The sequence below is a fragment of the Molossus molossus genome, unplaced genomic scaffold (genome assembly GCF_014108415.1).
Source record: "Molossus molossus isolate mMolMol1 unplaced genomic scaffold, mMolMol1.p scaffold_m16_p_4, whole genome shotgun sequence".
NCBI classification, from domain to species: domain Eukaryota; kingdom Metazoa; phylum Chordata; class Mammalia; order Chiroptera; family Molossidae; genus Molossus; species Molossus molossus.
Window position 1 is genome coordinate 51731557 of NW_023425377.1, and position 23484 is coordinate 51755040.

The 23484-nt window shown below is 51.6% G+C and overlaps 1 protein-coding gene across 5 annotated transcripts; it reads right to left on the reverse strand.

The window, feature by feature from the left end:
- Window positions 1–2385: 2385 nt before the first annotated feature.
- On the reverse strand, window positions 2386–22866 carry PNPLA6 (patatin like phospholipase domain containing 6). 5 transcript variants are annotated; one of them, XM_036282017.1, is made up of 32 exons: window positions 22605–22866; window positions 22363–22445; window positions 22097–22194; window positions 21244–21384; window positions 20997–21156; window positions 20587–20667; window positions 20243–20371; window positions 19774–19854; window positions 19523–19685; window positions 19217–19300; window positions 18567–18676; window positions 18304–18471; window positions 18140–18217; window positions 13364–13569; window positions 13032–13163; window positions 12818–12941; window positions 12283–12396; window positions 12040–12115; window positions 9589–9732; window positions 9298–9361; window positions 8859–9027; window positions 8486–8668; window positions 8216–8334; window positions 7886–8042; window positions 7523–7639; window positions 7366–7435; window positions 6814–6930; window positions 4251–4552; window positions 3290–3406; window positions 3000–3096; window positions 2786–2895; window positions 2386–2661 (listed from the first exon to the last, which is right to left on the reverse strand). In XM_036282017.1, exons 1-32 carry the CDS (start codon window positions 22795–22797, stop codon window positions 2587–2589), a joined length of 4062 nt encoding a protein of 1353 aa, XP_036137910.1. In that variant the 5' UTR covers window positions 22798–22866; the 3' UTR covers window positions 2386–2586. The 5 variants fall into 5 exon arrangements, 4 of the variants coding, with proteins under 4 accessions (XP_036137910.1, XP_036137912.1, XP_036137911.1 ...); XM_036282018.1 differs by having other exon boundaries at window positions 2587–2661; window positions 9589–9729; XR_004962022.1 differs by lacking the exon at window positions 3000–3096.
- Between the last annotated feature and the right edge of the window lie 618 nt (window positions 22867–23484).

Consider the following 23484-nt stretch of genomic DNA (forward strand, 5'->3'; position numbering starts at 1 on the left):
GGGAGGCAACCGATCAATGTTTCTTTGTCACATCAATGTTTCTCTCTCTCTCTCTCTCCCCCTCTCCCTTCCTTTTTCTAGAATCAATGAAAACATGTTCTTGGGTGAAAGGATATCGGTGCAATTGGAGCAGCAAGAGTAAGGGTTGGGTGGAGGGCAATTAGGGTGAAGACATTGACAAGGGCCAACTTGATCTGAATTTTCAGCTTAATGTGCCCTTCGAAACATGGAAGATCAGGGATGCTGGGAGCTTAGAGAGGAAAGCAGAACGGGGGGGGGGGGGGGCGGGCGGGTTGGTGGCTCTGTAGCACCTGGCACAGTGTCCTTGCTGTCCGTGGTGCTGACACCCTGAAAACAGGTTCCCCAGAAGGGAGAAGTCACTAATTCAACATTCTGCCTTCCAGAACTGTAAGAGAATATGTGTTGTTATTTAAGTCACCAAGTTTGTGGTTGTTAGTTACAAAAGTGTATGAAACTCATACAAGAGCCAAAACTCAGAAAAACCAGGTATTTTCTCGCAAAATCTAAGAATTGGTAGAAATAAGAATTCAAATCAGGTGGTTTGACTCCAGGCCAGTGCCCTGTGCTACCTCACCATGCTAGAAATACTCCCTGGTTTATGGGCTGAATTATGCAACCCCCTCCTCCAGTTCATATGTTGAAATCCTAATCCTCAGGACCTCAGAATGTGAGTGTATTTGGAAATAGAGTGTTTAATAATGTAATTAAGTTTAAAAAAAAAAAAAAAAGGAGCTTGTTATGGTGGGCCCTGATCCAATATAACTGATGTCCTTATAAGAAGAGGTTAAGACACAGACATACACAGAGGGAAGACCATGTGAGGACACAGAGAAAATGGCTGTCTGTGAGCCAAAAAGGAACCAATCCTGCAGACACCTTGATCTCAGACTCCCAGCCTACAGAACTGTGAAAAATTTCTGTTAAGTCCCCAGCCTTGGTACTTTGTTACAGCAGCCCCAGAAAGCTAATATACCTGGGGATTCTGGGAATGCCCAGTCCCTCTCCAGCTCAACCCAAGCCTCCCTTAAAGAGTAGCACCCCCAAACCCAGAGTCACCCACCCCAGCAGGTTTAAATCACCAGGCTATTTCAAGGCCAGTAGGGAAGCTTAGAGGAACATGTAGAGACAGCACCTGCACACAGTACGACCAGGACACACACAACCCTCAGGGCCGTTCTTACTTGCCACATTCTCCCTGGAAGTCATCTATCTCCACAGTATCCGTCTCCACCATTGTCCTGAAACCTCCAGACTTGTTCCCAGCACAACTCTCTTCTAAGTTCCTATCCTCTAATGTCCAGAGCCCCTGCAATCTTCCACAATGGTCCCTTCAGCTCCTCAAACTCAGAGCTCTAAATGGAGCCCTACTGCTGCTCCCTTTCCCTTGTTCTGTCTCCGTAAAGATGTCCCCCCATCACCTATGCTGAGCTCCCCTTATCCTCTTCAGCGTCTCCAGCCCTGCCTTTCTCACTGCCCACCAATCTCTATGTTCTGCCAAATTTAATTGTAAATGTTTCTTGGCAACTGTCCCTCCTCACTGTCTCAACATCCATTGCCCTAACTTAGGCCTTGTTATCTCTCCCTGGTCTATGGCCTCCAGCCTTGGCTCCCCCCTCCCCCCCTCCTCGGACCGCAATCCATCCCCTCCTGGCAATAGTGTTTAGTAATAGAAACACCTGATGAGGCAGATACTTGCTCCACTTCACAGGTGAAGCAACTGAGGTCCAAAGTTTTGGTAAGGAGCCCAGTGCCACTGGTAAGAGGCCAGACTAGGGTTTCACACAAGGAATTTTGGCTTCATAGTCTTAAGCTCTTAACCAACATGCCAGGACAGTGAGTGAGAGCACACAGCAGGGACTGGCTCATTTTGTGTGACCTCAGCTGAGCACACAGTAAGAACTATGCCTGGGAAGCTCTGAGAATAAAGATATTGAGCCCTATGCCTGAGTGTACGTGTGTGTGTACATGTGCATGCACATGCAGTAGATATGTTTCAGGAACCAGGCTCAGCAGTGCACACGGTAGGAACATACAGAAAACTTCGAGTACCTGCACATAGTAAGACCAGCCCAGGGGCAGAGGCTGTGGAACCTAGTAGGGAAAATGAGTGGTATCAGGACAGGTACCCAGGGGCATCTGGGATTCCCAGGGGGTGCATGTAGCATTTGGAGGCCCTGTGGTCTGGAGCCAGCACTGAGTGGGACTACAAGTGAATTCTGGGAAGGTACTCATAGTTCATGGAGTTCAGCCTGAGGTTAGGTGCATGGATCATTGTGACAAGCTCCCGCCCCAGCCATCCTGAGTATGGAAGGTGGGGCGAGATAATCCCTGAACCCAAAGATGACATGATGCCACTTCCAAGAGTAGAAGGTTTATTGGGAATGACTGTTCAAGGGTCGTTAGTGTAGCGCTGCCCCTCCTCTTGGAGGTGCAACAATCCAGTGTGTGGGCCCTGGAGGTCCAGGGGAATCCAGGAAGGTCACAGACATAGCAGCAGGCAAAGGGGGAGCAGCCCCCACAGGGCCCACCCCCAGCCAAGCTCAGGGGGGACCCCTCTGCAGGTCCTCAGGTGTCTGCAGTTGAACTGGAAGGGTGCTGTGGCAGACAGTGCCGGTGCCTGAGAATCGACTTCTCTTCCTCCTGAAGGAACAGGAGTGATGCACACCCACATGTGTCACACAGAGCAGGTCCCAGGTACACGTCACTCAGCACACAACCGCTGTGTCATCCCACCTTGTGGGGGCCTTGGGCAGCCCACTCTCACCATCTCAGAGGCAGTGCTGGGGCTGGCACCCTCAGGAGAGCCACCTTCATCCCGTGAGCAGTCAGGGCCTGCATCCTCTTCATACTCTGTCAGGCAATCTGACTCCTCCCCTAGAATTCGGGAAGCAGCGTGAAAGGGGACAAGGACTAGTCTGGTATTTCCAACCATATCCCATCAACCCCAGGCCTGGCCCCACCCCTGGAGGTGCCCTCACCATCAGCACAGCCATCGGAAACATAGCTAGAGGGGGGCTCGATCCGGGACACAATCTCCGCCAAGTCAGTGAAGCCAGAACTGGGGAAGGCCAGCACCTGTGAGGTGGCACGAGTGAGGGTCTAAGAGGCTCCATGGTATTCTGGGGTGTTGAGGGACTGAGTACCTCGGGGGCTCAGAGATCCTGGGGTAGAGCTCTCTGGTCAGAGGAGCTCAGCAAAACCCAGGGAGATCTGGGGTCATCTGAGGTTTGGGAAAAGCCCAGAAGGGCTGGGGGAGACCCAGGCTTACATCTGCACGGCGGCTCTCAATAAGGTCAGCAGACCTCCGGTCTGTGAGCATCTTTTCAATGATGTCGCCCCGGCTCCAGCCCCCAAACACAGCCTTTCCGTACTGGTAGCCCACATCCTGCAGGAAACAAGGGCACTAGGGCCATCCATGTTGCAACTCCCCCAAATGTTCTCTGCCTCATCCTCTATGCTTATTCCCACTTTCTGTCCCTTCCCTGGCCCCTCAAAAGCCTGATACTCTGAAGAGTTGGCATTTGAGACTAACCCTATTTCAGATTCAGCCATATGTAGCACACTTGCCCCCATGTCCCCTATCCTGTGCCCTGCCAGACATTACTCATCAATCACTCCATGTTCTTTCCCACTCATCCCCATGCAGTGTGCCAAGTACCAAATCATACAAAATGGTGGTGGGCAACCTTATTTTAAGTTCTCCAAATAAGCAGTATATTTGTGGATATCGCCACCTCCCATATGCATAACAGATATCACTAATTCATCAGGGCACACTTCCCCAGTTAGCCCTGGGAGAGAGCATCAGACTTTTTTTCACTCAGGTCTCTGGGCAGCAGCTAGCAATCAATTTTAGGTGGCATTGGCTATGGCACATTTTTCAGGACCAGTGGCACATGACATACACACCACTCCAACCCTCGCTGACTTGTGGAAGACATTACTAGTTGATCACTGTTTTCACTCCCACCAATGCAGAAATCTCTACATAGTGCTTCAGGTAGTGCAGCTGGTACATAAGAAGCTTAGTTCTTACACAGCATGTGGGCACCATATTCCATTGCCACACTCAATGCAGACATCACTAATTGACTACCATTTTATTCCTCACAGTTCTCAATTGGGAATGGAGACCTAGAACCCTTCCCCTCGTGTTGCTCTGAGCTTTCAGTAGTAAAGGTCTGCCAGCACCCCCACCCCCCGACACCAGGCCACTCCCACACACTCACATAGATCTGGTCGAACTTCCCGAAATCCATGGTCTTGAAGCAGTCAATGGGAGGGCGCAGGTACTCGCAGTAGGAGCTAGACTTGACGACCTCCAGCTGACGTACACAGGACACGTAGGCCAGGCGAGACTGAATCTCAGCCATATCTGGAACCTTGATCTTGTCTGCCCAGGGGTTTAGCCGCTTCCACAGCAACCACCAGCCAGACAGGCTATCTCCATAGGTGCTGAGGTCTGTCTCATCTTGGCTCCCCACATCAATGGCAATGACTGTCTTGGCACCCATGCTGCGAGCGATGTCCGCTGTGGGGCCAGGGGGTCAGCAGGTGGCTTCCCACCAGGGCCCAGAGCAGGAAAGTTGAACCCAGTCCCACAGACACCATCATGCAAATGGTCACGCAAAACAACCCATGCAAACAACATGCCAGCATGCAAATGGCATGTAAAGTGACGCCAATGATGTAAAGGAGGTAGGATCAGATGTTGGAGATTTTAAGTGAGGAATCATGGCCAGAAGGATGTAGAGGATAGAGACAGAGGGATGAAACTGCTAGAGAAAAAGACGAGAACAGAGATGTGGAAGGAGAATGATGCAGAGAGACAGAGTCATAAGGACACCTAGAGACAGAGATGGAAGGATCAGAGACACAGGGAGACATAAAGAGATACAAGAAGACTAAGGGGTAAGACAACAAACATGGAAGTAAAGACAGCAGGAAACAAAACCACAGACAGAGATATACAGAGAAGCAGAATTAGCAAGAGATTTGGGAGGGAGAAAGAGAGCAAGAGTTAGCGATAGAGAGAGAATTTGGGTAGAAAGAGGAATCTTGGAGCTGTGACAAGGGACAGAGAGCCAAGAGCAGGGATAAAGAGTAAAAAAGCAAGACAGAGGAGGTGATGGGGAAGGGCCCAGCAGGGAGGGTGGTGCGTCCGTGGGTCTGTGTGGCCCACTAAGGGCCCCTGAGTGGGTCTGGGGGAGCCTGGGAGAACAGGGACAGGATCCTACAACCAGGCTCAGCCCAGAAAAACACCGAGTCTCTGTCAGACTTTGCATGTATCCCTTACGAGTTTGTAAGTCTGAGTTCACGTGCCCATGTCCATGTGTCTTTGTGCATGTGCATGTGTCCCTGTCATCTGTGTGCATCTCCTGTCCATGTGTATTTGTTAACACCCACAACTCTGGGTGTGCCTGCATCTCTGTACACATTTCTGGGCATGTCTGTATTCATTTAATTTCTCGTATACCTAGATCAACGCCTATGTTTCCTTGTGTGCCCAAGTATGCCTGTCTACCTATGGGTCTGTACACATATGAAGGTGTGTGGTTGTGTTAGTGCAGGTATGTATACAGAGCACTTACACAAGAGCTGGAAATTTTTTTCTGGAAAGTATCAGAGAGCAAATAATTTCGACTTTGCAGACCACATGGTCTGTGTCACAACTACTCAATTATGCCATTGTGGCGCAAAAGCAGCCACAGACAATAAGTAAATGACTGGGTGTAATTGTGTGTCAATAAAATTTTATTTACAAAATCAGGCAGGGGCCAGATTTGGCCTATGGGGGGCCAGAATTTGCCAACCCCTGGCCTATGGGACTGCAACTGTGTGTGTGTGTGTGTTCAGCTAGTGAATGTGTCCACTTGTATATACACATTTCTGGGCATGTAAAATTTTAAGTTACAAACCCACCTGCCTCTCATCTGCACACAAGTCAGAAGGGTGTGAAAGAAAGCTTAACTTGGTCTTGTAGGTGCCCCACCTATCTCCATGTGTACACTTATGCACATTTTAAAGTGTTTTTTTTTTTTTTAAATCTTCACCTGAGGATATTTTTCCATTGATTTTTAGAGAGTAGAAGGGAGGGAGGGAGAGGGTGGGGGAGGGAGATAGAGAAAGAGAGAGAGAGAAACATTGATGAGAGAGACACATCTACTGGTTGCCTCCCACATGACCTGGACCAGGGCCGGGGATCAAACCTGCAACACAGGTACATGCCCTTGACCAGGAGTGTTCTGGAACCCAAAACCCTTTGGTCTGCTCCAACCGCTGAGCCAAACCAGCGAGGGTTTGCACATTTTACAAAGCATGTGGGGTGAGTGTGGATAGACTGGCATAGGAGAACATATGCCCAGTTTCATTAACACATGTGTTTATATCTACACAAGTACATCTGACCTTGTGCACACAAGTACCCTACCAGCCATCTAAGTATCTGTGACAATGTGCATGTGAGCACATGCATAGCTGCTGTGTATACATAAAGATGTCCTGTTCTATCCCCATATCCCGCCCGTGCTGTGTATGTGTCTGTGTGCATCTATTTGCATCTTACATATGAGTATACTTGCCAAATGCACATTCCTGTCCTTGTCTCATCCACATATTTGCTCGTGCATGTAAGTGTGTGTATCCACAGCCCTGCACAGGTCTGCTTGCACACATGTCCTCCTGGGTGCCTGTCTGCACGAGTGCCTGTCTGCACGAGTGCCTGTGCATGGACCTACTTGCTGTTTGCCTGTGTGCACATGTATGTATGTGAGTGAGCGAGCAACCACTTGCCTGGCAGGTTGTTGATGTAGCCGCCGTCCATGAGGAGGTGCCCGTCCTTGGGGTCGCACAGTGGGGGCAGGTAGCCTGAGAGCGTCATGCTGGCACGCACATATCGCCATAGGGAGCCTGCCCAGCGGGATACACAGACACAGACACGCACAGACACTCTCAGACACGCTCAGAGGCCTGGCCAGCCCAGTGGGCTCGCTGACCTGGAACGTTGTTGACATAGCACCCGTCCACCAGCAGGTGCCCATCCTTGGGGTCGCAGAGTGGGGGCAGGTAGGGGCAGTAGGAGGCACTGGCCCGGACGTAGCGCCACACGCAGCCTGCAGGGATGGCGTGAGGGGGTGAAGTGCCCGACTAGTCTCTTGATCCCCACCCGAGGACAGACATACCTGGGACCTCTGGGGCATTAGTGGGTGACTGTTAGTGCTCAGCAATCAGGTCAGGATGGATGGTCATACATGTTAACAGTGTTCCAGACACTTGGCTGCCCTCCCAGCATCCCCTCCCCACACGGCCACTGTGGATACTGTGGGTCCAGCCAGGGGCACCCACCATCTTTGTGAACACGCATGGCTGAGGCGGTGATGTCAGTAGTCACATTGAAGTATGGCAACCACAAGTCCTATGGGGACAAGAACAAAGGTTGAGGAGGAGTGGGGACACCTGTGGGAAGGGGCAGGGACAGAGCAATGGTGGGGAGAGGGCGCACCTCAATCTGCTTATTCTGGAAGACGCGGTAGATGCTGCGGTTGAAGGCTGACCCAGTGAACATGGACGTTACAGGGTATGTGAGGTCCAGCATGGGCTCTATCACAGAAGTCATGCTCTAGGGACAAGGGTGCCAGCTGGGGTGAAACAGGAATCACTTGGGGTCACTAACAAGTGGTCACTAAGAATGCTGATTGTTCAAGCTGGAAATTGGAGACTGGGATCACTAGCCAAAAGGTGACAAGAGGTCATCCAAAGTCCCACAAATTAAATCAGGTAAAAGTCAGGAGAAACCCAGAAAATCCCATAGGATCATGTTTTAGGGTGTTCCTGGGGTGGGGAGGCCCCCCACCCCGACACATACCTTGGCCCACTCCCGGGCCCGCTGCTTAGTTCGGCTGGCGCTTCGCTCTTCAGCATACAAGGCCCCAATGAAGGAGCCGATAGAAGTGCCACCCACTAGGTCGACAGGGACCCCTGCCTCCTCTAATGCCTTCAGCACCCCAATATGTGAGCAGCCCCTGTAAGGGGGAGAAGACCTGATGACCTGCTGGGAATCTTTTGGCTATACCCCCAGAAAGGAGAGTCCCTTCTCCCAACTCCCCCACTGGCCATGAACAAGGTGCTAGCCCCACCCTATGGGATTTCACCCAGAGTAAGGTCCACCCCTCAGGGCCAGGGCCCTGCCCATCACCTGGCTCCACCACCACCCAGTACCAGGGCGATGGTGTTGCCTGTGAGCACCCGCGCTAAGCGGGAGAAATCACTGTGTCGGTCCGCACGCCTTGAGAACACCTTCTCGTACAGCTCATGCTGGGATAGGAAGAGAGAGACGACCCATGAGAATGGGGGTGTAAGAGATAGCACCCAGACATCAGTCTCCAAGTCCCCAAGCCACGCTCCTCCCATAGCCACACCCCAGAACATTCTAAAGAGGGCCCTTTTCTTTGGATCCCGCCCTCACCAGCTTGGCAGGGCTTCGGCGTGAGAAAAGGCGGCGGGGACAGCGCAGGTGCAGGTGTCCGGAGCACCAGCTGCGCATGTTAAGCCACTCCACAGTGCGTGTGGGGCCTGGGCCCTCCTCCCGGTGCAGCAGGACAAGTTGCTTGAGGGCGCGAACGGCAGTGTTCTCCAGCATCTGCTCCAGCTGCAGGAGGGCGGACATGTGTCACCAATCACCAGTTTCTTCCCCAACCAACGCACCTAGCTTATGCCTCGCCCCACGGTGAGGGTCTGTAGGCTTTTGCCTAACCCCACAGTCAAGATGTATGTGGCCTGATGCTGGCAATGGAGGGGAGGGGTCCTTGGAGTGGGGTAACTGTGCATGGTCTCCAGACCTGGCCCAGTGTGGGCTCCTGGTCTCCCAGGCCCACGATGAGAATGCAGTCAGCCTGGCGCAGGCAGCGCACGGTCCAGGGAGTCAGTGATGAGTCTGTCTGGTAGAGCACGATGCGGTGGGTGTCCTCCTGCTGGGCCAGCCACCCTGACAGCCGAAACTCTTGGATGCTGGGGTTGGGGTTGGGGAGAGTCATCCTGGGGCCAATAAGGAAGTCACATGCCCCCAGAAACTATTATAGCTCCACTGTTGTGGGGAGAGAGGGACTTAGACACCCAGGCTCCCACAACACATGCCCTCCAGGGGCAGATTCACCCCACTAACAGGATAAGTGAGAAACATACTCCTCAGTTCACAGCCTAGATCTGGACTGGATCTGAAAGAATCCTAAACTTCAAGCTTATTTCTTGCACCCCCACCTCCTGCACCCCAACACACACCTGTCCAGTGCAGAGGCGCCCAGGCGCACCCGGATGATGTCACTGTTCAGGAGGAGTGTGGGGCCTGAGGATGGGTAAGGAAAGTGGATTAGGAACCCAGGTCAGTCAAGAGAGCTGGGGCATCTCCCAGAACAGAATAACCTCTACCCCACTCCAGTGGCCCTGCCCTGCCCTACCTCCCCCTCTGGACCTGCTGGACATCTCCACTCATTGGCAATGCCCCACCCACATGCACCTTGCCCCAGAGAGACCAGTGGTCAGATCTCAACCACACCCCCTTTCCCGACTGACCAATAGCTTGCAAAGCATGCTGTAGCTCCAGTGTGAAGGCCACCATAGGCACTTCGGCACACACAGGCAGGACTGCTACTGTTGCCAAGTTGCTAGCTGGGTTGGTGAGTTCCGAGTGAGGGGGGACACCTAGCCCCGAGCCTGCTGAGACCCCCAAAGGATGAAGTCTGCAATGCAGTCCTGTGTCTGGAGAGAGAGATCCTCCTCCTCCTTTTCAGAAATCCTCACCCATGTCCCTCAGCTGAGGCTTAATGAAACCACAGTGAAAGTCCTGGACCCACAGTTTGATAAGACTTGGCCATTTAACCTTCAATTTTGGCACTAATGTCCTCAATGGCATCCACTAAACAACTCTACGATAATTCTGATTCCTCTCTATGCCTGAATGTACCTATCAATGCCCCACCCCATTCTGGCCTGGGCGCCTCTGTCCACTGAAGGGACTTGAACACAAAACTAAGCAGAAACAAATGTATCTTTGATCATCTACTGCTTCCCAGCTTCTCCACTAACACGCTAGAACCCCATTAACCTCCATCATTTGCATGAACCTCTCACTGCCTCCAGCTGCTTCCCATGTTTGAATAGGCTCAAATGCCTTTCCAGGGCTCCTTGTGCCTATGCGACTTGCCCCTGGACCAGTTTCTCCCCATCACTCACTTTTCTCCTCAAAGTGTTTCAAAACCACCAAATCCTGTGTACAGAACCTTCAATGTCCTTCTCTTCAGTGTACAGCCCAATCTCATTTATCAAATCTCAGGTCAGCGTCCTTTGAAAAACTAGTCAACCTCAATCAAGACCCTCTTTGTTTTCTGCACAGTATTTGTCTGATGTTTTGCCTGCTGGGCAGTAAATACCTTTAGGGCTTGTCTGCCTGTGTACTCTCCCACCCCTGTGCCAGGAATAGTGCCTAGCACATACTAAATGCTCACTGGAAAATCCTTTTCTGTAGAGCATCAACAAGAGGCTCTCAGGAGACCAAGATCTTAATGTCCCTGGCCCTACGGCTGCTCAAGAATCACATCAAGGGCGGCTCGAGTAACTAGGAGGGAATGAACAGGCATTTGTATACAATTCAAGACTGTGGGGAGCCCCGCCAGCGTATCTCAGTGGTTGAGCATCAACCCTTGCACTGGGAGGTCACAGGTTTGATTCCCGGTCAGGGCACATGCCTAAGATTTGGGCTCGTTCCCCAATGGGGAGTGTGCAGGAGGCAGCCAATCGATGGTTCTCTCTCACATTGATGTTTCTCTTTTTCCTTCTCCCTTCTTCTCTCTTTAAAAATCAATAAAAATATATTAAAAAAAAAAAAAAAAGACTACGGGGCCCTGGCCATTTGGTTCAGCTGTTAGAGCGTCCGTCAGCCCATGGTCCAGAGAGACCAGGGTTCGGTTCCCACTAAGGGCACACACCTCGGTTGCAGTTTGTCCCCGGCCCCAGTTGGGGTTGTGCAGGAGGCAGCCACTCAATGTGTCCCTTTCACTTTGATGTTTCTCTCTCCCTCTCTTCCTCTCTCTCCCTCCCACTCTATATGAACAAAAATGGAAAAATGTCCTCTGGTGATAAAAAAAAAAACACTATGGGAAAAAATACCTGACCAGGAAAGATCCTGGGCGTGAAGCCGATCTTCAGCACTGCTTACCACTGCTACCAACCAGGGGAGCCAGGAGTCAAAGCTGATGGGGCAGAAGCCCCTGGAGTCAAAGGGGCATGAAGGTTGCCAATCTCAGTCTCATATTTCCATACACCTCAAATCCAACTCCATTTCCCAGTGCACCCTAGCTCATGGAAATCACACCTCCCAGCATACTGGTAACTTCAGAGGCCACTTCTCAACATGCCCCGGGGTCTAAGCACCACCCCACAAACTCCATTTCCCAGCATACTCTGTCCTAGGATGCTACTCCATCACTCAACCAAGTCCCGAAGCCCAGAACAAAGCTTACCCCTTAAAACTCTGCCCTCTCAAAACTATTTTTTTAATTGATTTTTTTGAGGGAGAGGGAGAGAGAGATAGAAACATCAATACAAGAGAAACATGGATGAGCTGCATCCTGCATGCCCCCTACTGGAGATTGGACACAGGACCTGGACCTGTGCCCTGACCAGGAATCAAACCTGCGACCTCTTGGTGCATAGGTCGATGCTCAACCACTGAGCTACACCAGGCAAAATGATTGATATTTTAGATTCCATAAACAAGTATGCCCTGCATGCTCAAAAACCCTAACTCCCTCTCTACAGCATGCCCGGGAGCTAGAATCCCGCTTCCTTTTTCAAACCTGCCAAGAGCTGGATTTAGTTTCCCAGCATGCCCTGGGTTCAGGGCTCTAGCTTTCTCCCTCTCCCTCCCCCTCTCCCTTCCTCCCTCCTCCTCTCTTTCTCTCTCCCAGCAAGTCCTAAGCTTTGGACTACATACCCCAGCATTCCTGGGGACCTGCCAGATCTCACCTGGGAAAGGTCCTTGCAGATTCTGTAAATTCCCCAGAATTTTCTGGCTCAAGAGGTGAATGAGGCGGGTCACGACCTGAGGTGTTGGAGGTTGGAGGCCCAGTGAGACTAGAGGGGCAGCTGTGCAAGCCCCACCTTCACTTCCCCACTTCCAAATATTAGGCCCTGCCTCCTCTAGGGCCCGGCCCCCACCTCATCAGCTCAACCCCAATTGGGAAACCAGCCCACATTCCAGAGTCGCACCTGCGGGTACCGTCGTTTGATGTGGCCCAGGGTGCCCTCGGGAAGTTTGGCCAGCTCTGTGTCGCGCACTGCATGCACTGTGGTGGCACGCGGCTGCCGTGTCAGCGCTTCCACCTGGGGAACCGCGTGCATGACCAGAGCTGCTTGGGCCAGGAGGCTCCAGATAGGTAAGGGGGAGGCAGAGGAGGCAGTTCCACTCTACTCAGTATTCCCCAAAATGGGGGGTGGAAGGAACCAAGCCTCACTACTCATTAGGGCTCCAGTGAGAGGGTGAGTACAGGGATCCACCCAAGCTGGCATCCCCTCTTCTGATGGAGAGCAGTCTGGGGAACAGTCAGATCAGAATCACCACCCGGATGAGGTTCTCCCACCCCCGTCCAAGGAAAGGTGCTGGGAAAAGTGGACTGGGCGAGGTCACATGTCCAGCTGTGTTTACCACCCCATCAGATCACCCAGAATTTTGTGTGTATGTTGGGGGCGGGGAGAAAAACTGGACTGGGAGAGATCAGAAGTCAGTGGGTATGGCCACGCTCACCACGCCGATGAGATCTCCACGGCCATACTCGCCCACTAGTTCCTTCTTGCCACTTCCGCGCTGGATGACGCTGCGCAACCGCCCATTAAGCACGATGTAGGTGCAGTCTGACCGGTCACCCTGCCTGGGGTGAGTGTGAGAGGGTCAAACTGAGTCAAGCTGGGTCTTAGGCAGGGTCTGAGCTGCAAGGTGGGGGCAGGGGTGGGGGCCGCACCTGTACAGAGCTCGTCCAGCCTCTACGGCTGTCCAGTCGATGGCAAAGTCCATCTGGCGCACAAAGGGTGACATCCTCACAGCCACCGTGTGCGCAGCACTCAGTACCACACTGGGCTGTGCACGCATGATCCTGTAGATGAAGGGTTGGGGTGTCCTGGAACTGCCTTCAGGAAGTGGACAGAGTGGGTGATGGTCTGGAGGTGGGACTGGAAGGGCCCAAAGCTGCCCTGTTAATGTGTAAATCGTTCAAAGGGATAGCCTCTCCCATGGCAGAATGGAGTCAGTGTCCTTTAAGTGCCAGCCCCACCCCAACATAGGGCCCGGTCATACTCATAGAAGTCACACTTGGAGATCCGCAGGAAAGTGCAGTCGCGCTGGGCTCGAAGTGTGAAGATGAGGGGCTCCCCAGTGAGCACAGCCAGCTGCCCAACCAGCTCCCCAGGCTGTGCGATGAACAGGCACACGTCCTCAGCCTTGTCAATCATGCGCTGGTAGACATGCAGACAGCCCCAGAGCACGAAGTGCAGACTCACATCCTATGGGGCAGGGACCAGGAGATGGGCACAGGGCCAACACTTCTACCCCCAACCCAGGTTAATTCACTCCATAGGAAGCCCCCAAAAAGGGAGTGAAGGCTTTGCATAGCTCAGCAGAGCAGCTTATATAGCTTCATAATATTCAGCACCCAGGGCAGATATTGCTAATGGACCACCAAACTCTTGAGCCCAGATTATGACCCAGGAATTCTTTTTTTTTTTTAATTTTATTTTCTTTATTGATTTGAAAGAGAGAGAGGGAAAGGGAGAGATAGAAACACTGTTGAGAGAACATCAACTGGCCACCTCCTACATGTCCCCTACTGGGCATGGCCCACATCCTGGGCATGTGCCCTGACTGGGAATCAAACTGGTGACTTCTTGGTACATGGGTCAACGCTCAACCACTTAGCCATGCCTAAAGTAATTTTTTTTTATCCTAACCAGAGGATATTTTTCCATTTATCTTCAGATAGAGTGGGAGGGAGAAAGAGAGAAAGAAACATCGATGTAAGAGAGACACATCAATTGGTTGCCCTAACCGGGGCCAGGACGAAATGCAACTGAGGTACGTGCCCTTGGCCGGAATTGAACTCGGGACTCTGGTCCATGGGCTGACACTCTAATCACTGAGCCAAACTGGCCAGGGCTGGCCCAGGAATTCTTTACAACACAGCTAGTAAGAGGCTGCAAGGACTGGCTATATAGGGGTGAGCCTGAACTTAAATCCTTTTTGCTCATCTGGACTACTGGATAGCCACATGGAAGAATAAAATTGGATGCTCACCTTAAACCATATCAAAATTGATCACATATATGAATGTTAAGAACACTAAAACGCTGAAAAAAATATAGGGGTCCATCTTCATGACCTTGAATTTGATCATGGGTTCTTGGATAAGACACCAAAAGCACAAACAACAAAATAAAAAATAGATGAATTGGCCTGGCCAGTTTGGCTCAGCGGTTAGAGCATCGGCCTGCGGACCAGAAGAGTCCCAGGTTTGGTTACTGCGAAGAGCATGTACCTTGGTTTGTCTCCGGCCCTGCTTGGGGTCGTGTAGGTGGCAGCCACTCAATGTGTCTCTCTCACATCAATGTTTTTCTCTCTCTCTTCCTCCCTTTATCCCTCCCACTTTATCTGAAGATAAATGCAAAACTGTCCATGGGTAAGGATATAAAAAAATAGATGAATTGGACTTTATCCAAATAAAAACTTTTGAACTTCAAAGGACACTATCAAGAAACTATATGGGAGAAAATCATACTATCTGCTAAGGGTCTTGAATACAGAATATACAGAAATCTTATAACTCAATAATAAGATAAATAACCCAATTTAAAAATGGGCAAAGGATCTGAAAAGACACTTCTCCAAAGAGATATAAGCCCATGAAAAGATCATGAATCATTAGGGAAATGCAAATGAAAACCAAAATGAGATGCCACTTCACACTTATTAGGAGAGCTACGATAAAAAAATGTTAGAGAACATGAAGAAATCAGAACCCTCATACACTGCTGGTGGAAATGTAAAATGGTGCAGCTACTGTGGAAAACGGTACTCAAAGAGTTAAAAGTTGAGTTGCCAAATGACCCAGCAATCTGACTCCCAACAGAAATGAAAATAGAAATTTGTGTATAAATGTTCTTAGCAGCATTATGCATAATAGCCAAAAGGTAGAAATAACCCAAATATACATCAACATATGGATAAGCAAAATGCCGAATATACACACAATGAAATATTATTCCTCCATAAAAAGGAGTGAAGCACTGATACATGCTACAAAATGGATGAACCCTGAAAACATGACGCTCAGTGAAAAGCCAGACATAAAATGCCAAATAGTGTGTGATTCCATTTTTATGAAATGTGAAGAACAGACAAATCTATAGAAAAAGATTAGCAGTTGTTTAGGGCAGGAGGTGGGGTCAGGAGGTAGGGGATTGATAACTAAAGTGTATGAGATTTCTTTTCAAGGTGACAAAAATGTTCTAAAATTGATAGTGGTGCCCTGGCCGATTTGGCTCAGCGGTTAGAGTGTTGGCCTGCGGTCCAGAGAGACCTGGGTTCGGTTCCTGCTAAGGGCATGTACCTTAGTTGCAGTTTGTCCCTGGCCCTGGTTGGGTTGTGCAACCACTCGATGTGTCCCTTTCACGTCGATGTTTCTCTCTCTCTCTCCTTCCCACTCTATCTGAACAAAAAATGGAAAAATGTCCTCGGGTGAGGATAAAAAAAAACTGATAGTGGTGATGGTTGCACAACTCTATGAATATACTAAAAACCAGTGAATTGTACTCTTTAAATGGGTGGATTGCATAGTACGTGAATTATATCTCAATAAACTATCAACAACAAAAAAATCCCCTTTGTTCCCCCATCCGTTGTTCCACTCCATACCTGTTGACTTCCTTGTTTTCTAGAGATCAACACACCACCACAGGATATTGGCACAAGCTGTTCTCTTTGCCTAGAACGTTCTTTCCTCCCCTTACGCTTAGTTAATTCCTCCCCATCATTCCTTCTTAGATGCAGGTCACTTCCTCAGAGATGCTGCCCTGCCTGAGCCAGATATTGTACAGCCGAAAACAGTTCCTTATGTCTATGAACTAAGCACATATAATTTTACATCCTTTGAATGTAATATCCATCAAAACTGTGGGCTTCATAAGGGCAGAGACCTGGTTTTTCTGCCTCTGCAGCAGGCAGCACAGGGCATGGGACATCTGTCTAGCAGGACCTGGGACACAGCAAATACTCAGTATGAACAGGTGCCCCTCTCCTCTCTGGCTAGCCTGCCTACCCAGACACCTCCCTTTTCCACCCTTTTATAAAAAAGGATCTGAAACTGCCCAGATATGAAAGATTTTTTCCTCACCCACCATAAGAACCTGTCTGGCACCTCACAAAGCCCCAGTGAGCCCCAAAACACTGCTGAGGCCCCTGGGAGGGGCACAGCCCCAGGAGATATACACATATGCTGGAACTTTCTAAGACAAAATTTCTAGGCTGTGTCTGAGATATAAATGGAATTTACTAATATTAGCCTACCATTTGCCATCAGGTAGGGAAGCAAGTTTCTTTACTGCAGGACTCCTAAGAGCCTTGAATATGCAAAGTATGTTCAATGGGAACTTTCACAAAGAGATGAAACAATAGGCCCAAACCTATTTGTTGGCCGCGCATCCCTTGTGATATAGGTGTTTCATAAAACACACTTTGGGAAATACTTGTGTAAAGCTGGGTTTCTCAACCTTGGCGTTACTGACATTTTAGACTGGATAATTCTGTTGTGGGGGGCTGTCCTGTGTGTTCTGATATCCCTGGCCTCTAACCATTAGATGCCAGTAGCACCCTCCCAAGTCAATAAAAAATGTATCTACATTGCCAAATGTCCACTGAAGGATAAAATTCTCCCAGGTAGAAAACCATCAGTGTGAAGTTTCAAAGGGAGGGGCAGCACAGTAACGTCCCTAACAAAGTCAGGAAGACCCTGAGAAGCCTTGAGTGACTGTAGGCCAGCAATCCAGTAGCAGCCAGGGCTGTGTTGAGCCCAACACGGTCTCCCAGGTAAGCAGGGCCCAAGAGCTCCCACAAGAGCCATGGTGCAACCATACTTCCTCAGCTCATTCCCAAGAACCACAAACAACTGGCATAAGCATCACCCAACTTCCTCTGCAGAAAGGAGCCCACCCCTGCAAAAAGCAGCGAGAGATGACAGTTGAATCAGCTGATCAAATGAAATAATAATACTCCAGCCAGCTAACAGACCAGGCACCCCTCATTCTACCTCCCAAGCAATGCTTTAGTATCAGTACCTATGTCATGTTCCCCTCCATGTCACCCCCTGGGCTGCTGCTCCACACCCTTCCCTGAGCTTGTCATCCTTGCAAACCTTAGGCAACTATTTCCTCTTTAATGCCAGTAGGCAGTTACTGTAATTACTCCCATTCCACAGATGAGGAAGCAGAGAAATTCTTTCTAGATGACTTGCCCAAGGTCACACAGGAGATCTGGGCAGAGTCCGGATTTCAAATCTAGCCCCTCCCTCCAGAACCCTCCTCCTCTGTGCTTCCTTTTATGAGAGCATGGCCTTGGTAGCCCCACATGGAGAGGGATTCATGGGGCAGAGTTTCCTACATCTCCAGGTGCCATACCAGCAGGCACTAAAGTCCAACTCCTGGAGCCAGTTCATGGCCTCCAGGTCCTGATTCCAATCTGTACACATTTATCAAGTACCCATCCCAGCAGGGGCCCAGGATTAGAAGTTAGGACATCAGGGTTCAGATCAAAGGTTCAGAAAACAGGTTGTGGGAAAGGCCAAGGCAGGTAAGAGAGATTTAGGAGTTGGGGTCCTAGCAAAAAGGTTTAAGGGTTGGAGATCAAAAGTTGATTGCTCCAGAAGATAAGGGGTGCGTGAGATGGGGGTCAGTCATAGGATCCAAAGGTCAGGGACTAGAAATCATAGACTAAGAGTTCTACATGTAGGGTCAAAAGCAAGGATTAGAGATCAAAGAGAGGTCTCGGGTCACAGTTGTACAGTTAAAGATCAGGGGTCAACCTCACCTGGTCCCCCTGCCGGGCAATGATGGTGCCAGCTTTGGCATGATGTAGCAAGACTCTGCTGTTCAGGAGGGAGGGGTCCTAGGGAAGGAGGAGGGTTGAGACTGGTCCAGCCAGGCCTCCTCCCACCCACCTAATCCCCCAGCCCCTGGGCCAAGGCGACCCACCTCAATCCGCATCAACTTGGCCAGCTCCCGCTTTGCCGCCTCAAAGATGCTACTGGTCTGGCGGCCCTGGTAGGGCCCAAAGGGGCAGCCGCCAGTGGCTGACTCATCCTCACAGTAGCTATACTCACAGGCACCTGCTGGCTGCTCCCGGGGCTCCTGAGTAGGGGTCTGTGTGGGACAGGGCCTGTGATCTCCCTGCTCCCACACAACTTTCCTCCTCAGGGGCTTCCACAAGGGGAAAGGCAGAGAAGGCAAAGCCTTACCCGAACAGGGGCTACCTGGGGCCCCCCTGAAGCTTCTTCTTGCAGAGACACAGAAATCCGGCCACGTTCACATGCCATGTCAAAGTCAGAGCGGGGACCTCCCTGCAAGCCTGCAGTGAACAGGGGACAATGAAAGCGATGAAGACTGCAGTCTAAGCAAGCAGTACCAATGTGTTACAGCCACATCCATGCAGATGTGACTCATCAATGACTGCACTACCACAGTTGGAAAGGCATCATTTCAAAGAGCACCTATGAAAACGGCACAGAAAGTGCTGCCAGGGTTTCCACTTCACAGATAAGAAAAGTTGCCCTGGCCGGTTTGGTTCAGCGGTTAGAGCATTGGCCCACAGATCAAAGAGTCTCGGGTTCGATTTTGGTCAAGGGCACATACCTCAGTTGCAGTCTCCCTCGGCCCTGGTCAGGTCATGTGGGAGGCAACCAGTCTGTGTGTCTCTTTCACAACGAAGTTTCTCTCTTTCCCTCTTCCTCCCTCCCTCCCTTCCACTCTATCTGATGATAAATGTGAAAATAACTTTGAGTGAGGATGAACAAAAAAGTAAAAAAAAGAAAAGAAAAGTCAAGACTGACCATCTTGCATTACAACCCAGAAGTTTGATGCCCTCCCGCCCCGGCCCAAGGCCCCAGACCTGAGATGTCCACTGGCATGGAGATGCAGCGGCTCAGCAGGGGGGTCGAGGGGGCTTCCAGGGATGTGGGCTTCACCAGGTCCCCTGAGGGAGACACATATTCAGGTTCCTATAATTTGGGGTGGGGAACTGAAGGGGGACTAGGAGCAGTCAACTCAGAGTCCCTAGGGACTAGGAGACTAGGAAAAGTAATTCCAACAGGTCCATGGGGTTGAGGTCACGGGTCCCTGGGCAACCAGACAGGAGTCAGATCTCGGTATCTAGTGAAGAGGACACTGGGCCTCCAGCATGAGTCATCTCAGGTACCTGCAGGTCCAGCCAAAGGGGCCCCAGTGGGGCCAGGTGGACGGCCAGGGGCCTCCCTAGGCTCTTCAGTTGCTGAGGTGCTGACAACACGCTTGGAGCCTCGCACGGGGCTGGTGCGGGCTGGGAGGCCAGGGCTGGGGAAGAGGCGCAGGGGTTGGATCTCCTGAGGGCAGAGAGCACCATTATGACAAATCCTGTGAGGCATGTGCTGCTTCACCCTTCCAGCCCCCTGTGCTCTCTGGGTAACTCACGTGGCTGAAAAGCTCATTGGTCAGACCCAGGTAGTTGTGGAGGGCCAGGAAAGTGACTCGCTGTAGCCTCACCATGATGATCTGAAGGGGCACGGTAAGCAGGGATGGGGCCAGAAAAGGGGCAGGGCCAGGAAGCAAGTGAGTCAGCAGAGGGGCAACAACAGCCAGAGAAAGTTGGGACTAAGTATTAAAGGGGTGGGGCCATGAATGGGGAGGAGGTTGGGTGGAGCTGAGGCCAAGGTTGGGAGCACTAAGGGGAGAGCAGAGAAACAGAGGTGCCAGGAAAAAACCCACAATAAGGTGGCAGAAACCTGGGGAGATAGGTCTAGACAGCTAATGGGAGGAATGGGGCAGCTCAGAGGTCTGGCTGCTCAGGACTGATAGCACAGCTTAAGAGACTGCGGGGTCCAAGTCCATCTGTGCCTGTGATGGGTGGGGGTGAGTGGAGGGAGGTGAAAGGCCCGCTGACCTGCACCACCCGAACCAGACTCTCAGGGTACTTGGTGAAAACTGCAGAGAAGGCCTCCACTGGCAGCCGCAGCACAGTGGAGTCTCGGGCTGCACGGGCAGACACAGTACGCTGGGGGTGCTGGTGACCCTGGGGATGCAGGGAGCATGAGGAGAATCAAGGTCAGGGGCTGTGAGCCCTTCATTGCTCCCCCAGCTGTTCCTAACTCTAGTGCTTTGAGGGAGCACCAGCAGCATCAGGGACATATCAGAGATTGGGGGCCCCCGAGGGGACTCTCTCCAACCCAGTCTACTGGGTGTAGCATTGTACTCCAACCTCCTTGCCACCCCAAATTGGTCACTCACAGTGATGACATCCAAGATGCTCAGAAGGCTGTTGACACTGTCCCCAGGGACCACTTCCTTCACCACACACTCCTTCCCATCCTGTAACACATTGGGGCGGGAGTTGGAGCAGTGACCAGAGCTGCCAACCAACATTCTACCTCCAACCACACCACTGGCCCTCACACTCACCCACCCAGTGATCTCTAATGCCCTGATCTATGACCTCACTAAAACTTCCAAACACCCATTTCTTGGCCATAACTAACTGCAACCACAGACCACCCAGATACCTTTGGTATCTGTTCCCAACTTCTACCTGCGTATCTCAAAAGACCACCAACCCTACTGACCAAAAGTAATGCCTGTCCCCTACGGCCACTGCATCACTGCCTATCTCTCTGCAGTCCCTCTGCAGGCAGCCCACTTACAGGCCCTGGCAGGCAGAGCTCCAGCAGCCCATCTTGAACCACATAGATGCTGGCATCTGGCTGGCCTGGCCGGAAGACGTAGTCACCCTGGCTGAGCCGCTGGAAGATCATGTGGCGGCAGAGCTCCAGAAACAGCGGCTTCTCGAAGTGGCCCAGCACCCTGTTGGATGGGAGAGGGGGAAAAGGAAGGCAGGAGGTCAGATCACCACTCAGCTCTGCAGCCACCAGCCTGTACCCCGACACTGACCGGACGTTCTTGAGCATGTATAGCACCTCCGAGGGCAGATGGGAGTTGGCCAGGTCGCCCTCTGTCAAGTCAGCCTCTAGCACTGCAGGTGGGGGCTCCTTCCGCTGCAGTATTGGAGTCTCTTTCTGGATGCGTAAGATCCTGGTGGGAGGAAAGAGGTAGTACAGGCGAGCAGGGAGAAGGCTCAGGCAGACCTGAGACCACCACATACACCTTCCCCTGGGTCATATAGAACAGGGGTCAGCACATTCTGTCCTACTGGCCAAATCAGGCCCTCTACTTCTTTTTTGTACATAAAGTTTTACTGGCACATAGGCATGTTCATCATGTACATCTGTGGCTCTTTTCATGCTACAACAGCAGATTTGAACAGTTATAGCAGAATTCTCCGTTGCTTGTACAGCCTAAGATGTTTACTCTCTGGCTCTACACAGAAAAAATTTACTGACATAAAACCCTGAGATCACCCCTCCACTACTCATACGCCTCTGAGATGGACCCTCTAGTTAAACCCCTGACATAGCTTCCAAGATATGGGCAGACCTTAGAAAAAATACCTGTTTGTCATGGGACCCCTGACATAGTCCTTCCAGTATCAACAGACTAGATTCCTGAGATAGCCTTTCTAATGTAGGCAGACCCCTGGGGTAACTGGTAAGAGAATATCACTAAGATAGACCCTAGGGGACAGAGACAGCCTGTCTGGTGCGGGGGAGCTCTGAGATAGCTTCTCTGATGTGGGAAAACTCCCAAAACAGTCCACAAGGTTGAAAGAAACTCGAGGTACATGGGTTGATCACTCAAAAGGCCTAGAGATAGCCCCCAGAGCCAGGTATACTCAACACAGCCTTACTTCTTGGCAATGTTCAGCATTTTGAGTTTCTTTTTCATGCGTGGCCTGGAAGTGGTGGAGACAGAGGCGTCCACCAGGGAGGAAGTAGATTGTGACACCTAGGATAGTTAAGGGAGAGGATAAGGTCAACTGCCAATTCAGACCCTGGGGAAGAGGGGTTTCAGATACATACGTCTTTAACCAAAGAGGTGTTTACAGAGTTGTAACTATGTAAAGAACAAGGCTTCTATGTGGTCAGCGGGAGCCTCAGTTGATCCTAGACTCACCTTCCGCATAATTTTCCGGCCATAGAAGAGCACTTTGTCCCTCTTCCGGAATCGATACCGCGGGCCATCCGGGGCTGGAGTTTCTGGGATAAGAGAGGGGCACTCTAGCTCTGCGCAGACTCCGCGCGGCTAGAGATGGGGACACTGCGTGGATCAGCAAGTCTAATTTCGACTGCTTCCGGAACCCGGCATTTCAGCTCCCCACAACGCAGCCTCCCTAGAGGGGCCCTCCGGGTTCTCACTGGGCACTCGAAGCTTCCGCACAAGCAGGAGGATGAGCACGGCCGTGACCAACACCGCGACTCCAGCCCCGAGCATCACGGCCAGCATCTGTGGGACGAAAGGCACTGGCTGAGCATCGCATACCCGCCCCACCGAGCCTGCCACATGCGCCCCCGAGAAGTTCACAGCAGCCAGTGGCCTCCGTGTCTCCATCTGCAGAATGGGCCAGCGCAACTCCCGTCCCAAGGCGGGGGTGGGGAGCAGCGCAACTCTTCCCTCCGACCCCGCGGTGCACGCCGGGACACACAGTTCCGCCCCGGCGCAGCTCAGTCCTTGCGGGACTGCGATAGTGCGCGCTGAGCACGTTGGGAATTGTAGTCCCCGGGGCGCTTCACAATCTCCAAGCTTTACCATTCTTGTTTGCAGTGGGGCCTCCATCAGCTGTTTCCGACTGGTTTGGTAGCCCCGAGTCCTGGGAATCAAGAAGCAGGAGGAATCCTCGCAAGTAATCACTCTGGGTCCGCCCTTCCCCTGCCACAAGCCTTGCTCCTTTGTACCGGCTGCCTGGGCAGGGAACAGCTAGAGAAGTGAAGCGGTGCAAAGGGGTGGGGCGAATTGACCTCGGCCCGGGCTAGAGAGTGAGGGGGGTCTCCAGCGCCCCACCTGGCTCCCTTCACCTATGCACCGTCCTGACCAGCCACTTTACCTGTCCAGCCCCCACCTCACGGCCAAAGGGCAGCCAGCCGTGTACCCACAGTCAGCAGCCAGTGCACTGGTTCCCGAAGAGCACGTCTCCACGCAGGCCTCTACCCTACGGGATTGATCAATCCTGACCCACCGACCCTAGGTCGCACCCCCGTACTCCCTGAGAAAACGAGCCATAAGCTAAGGGGTCTGGGA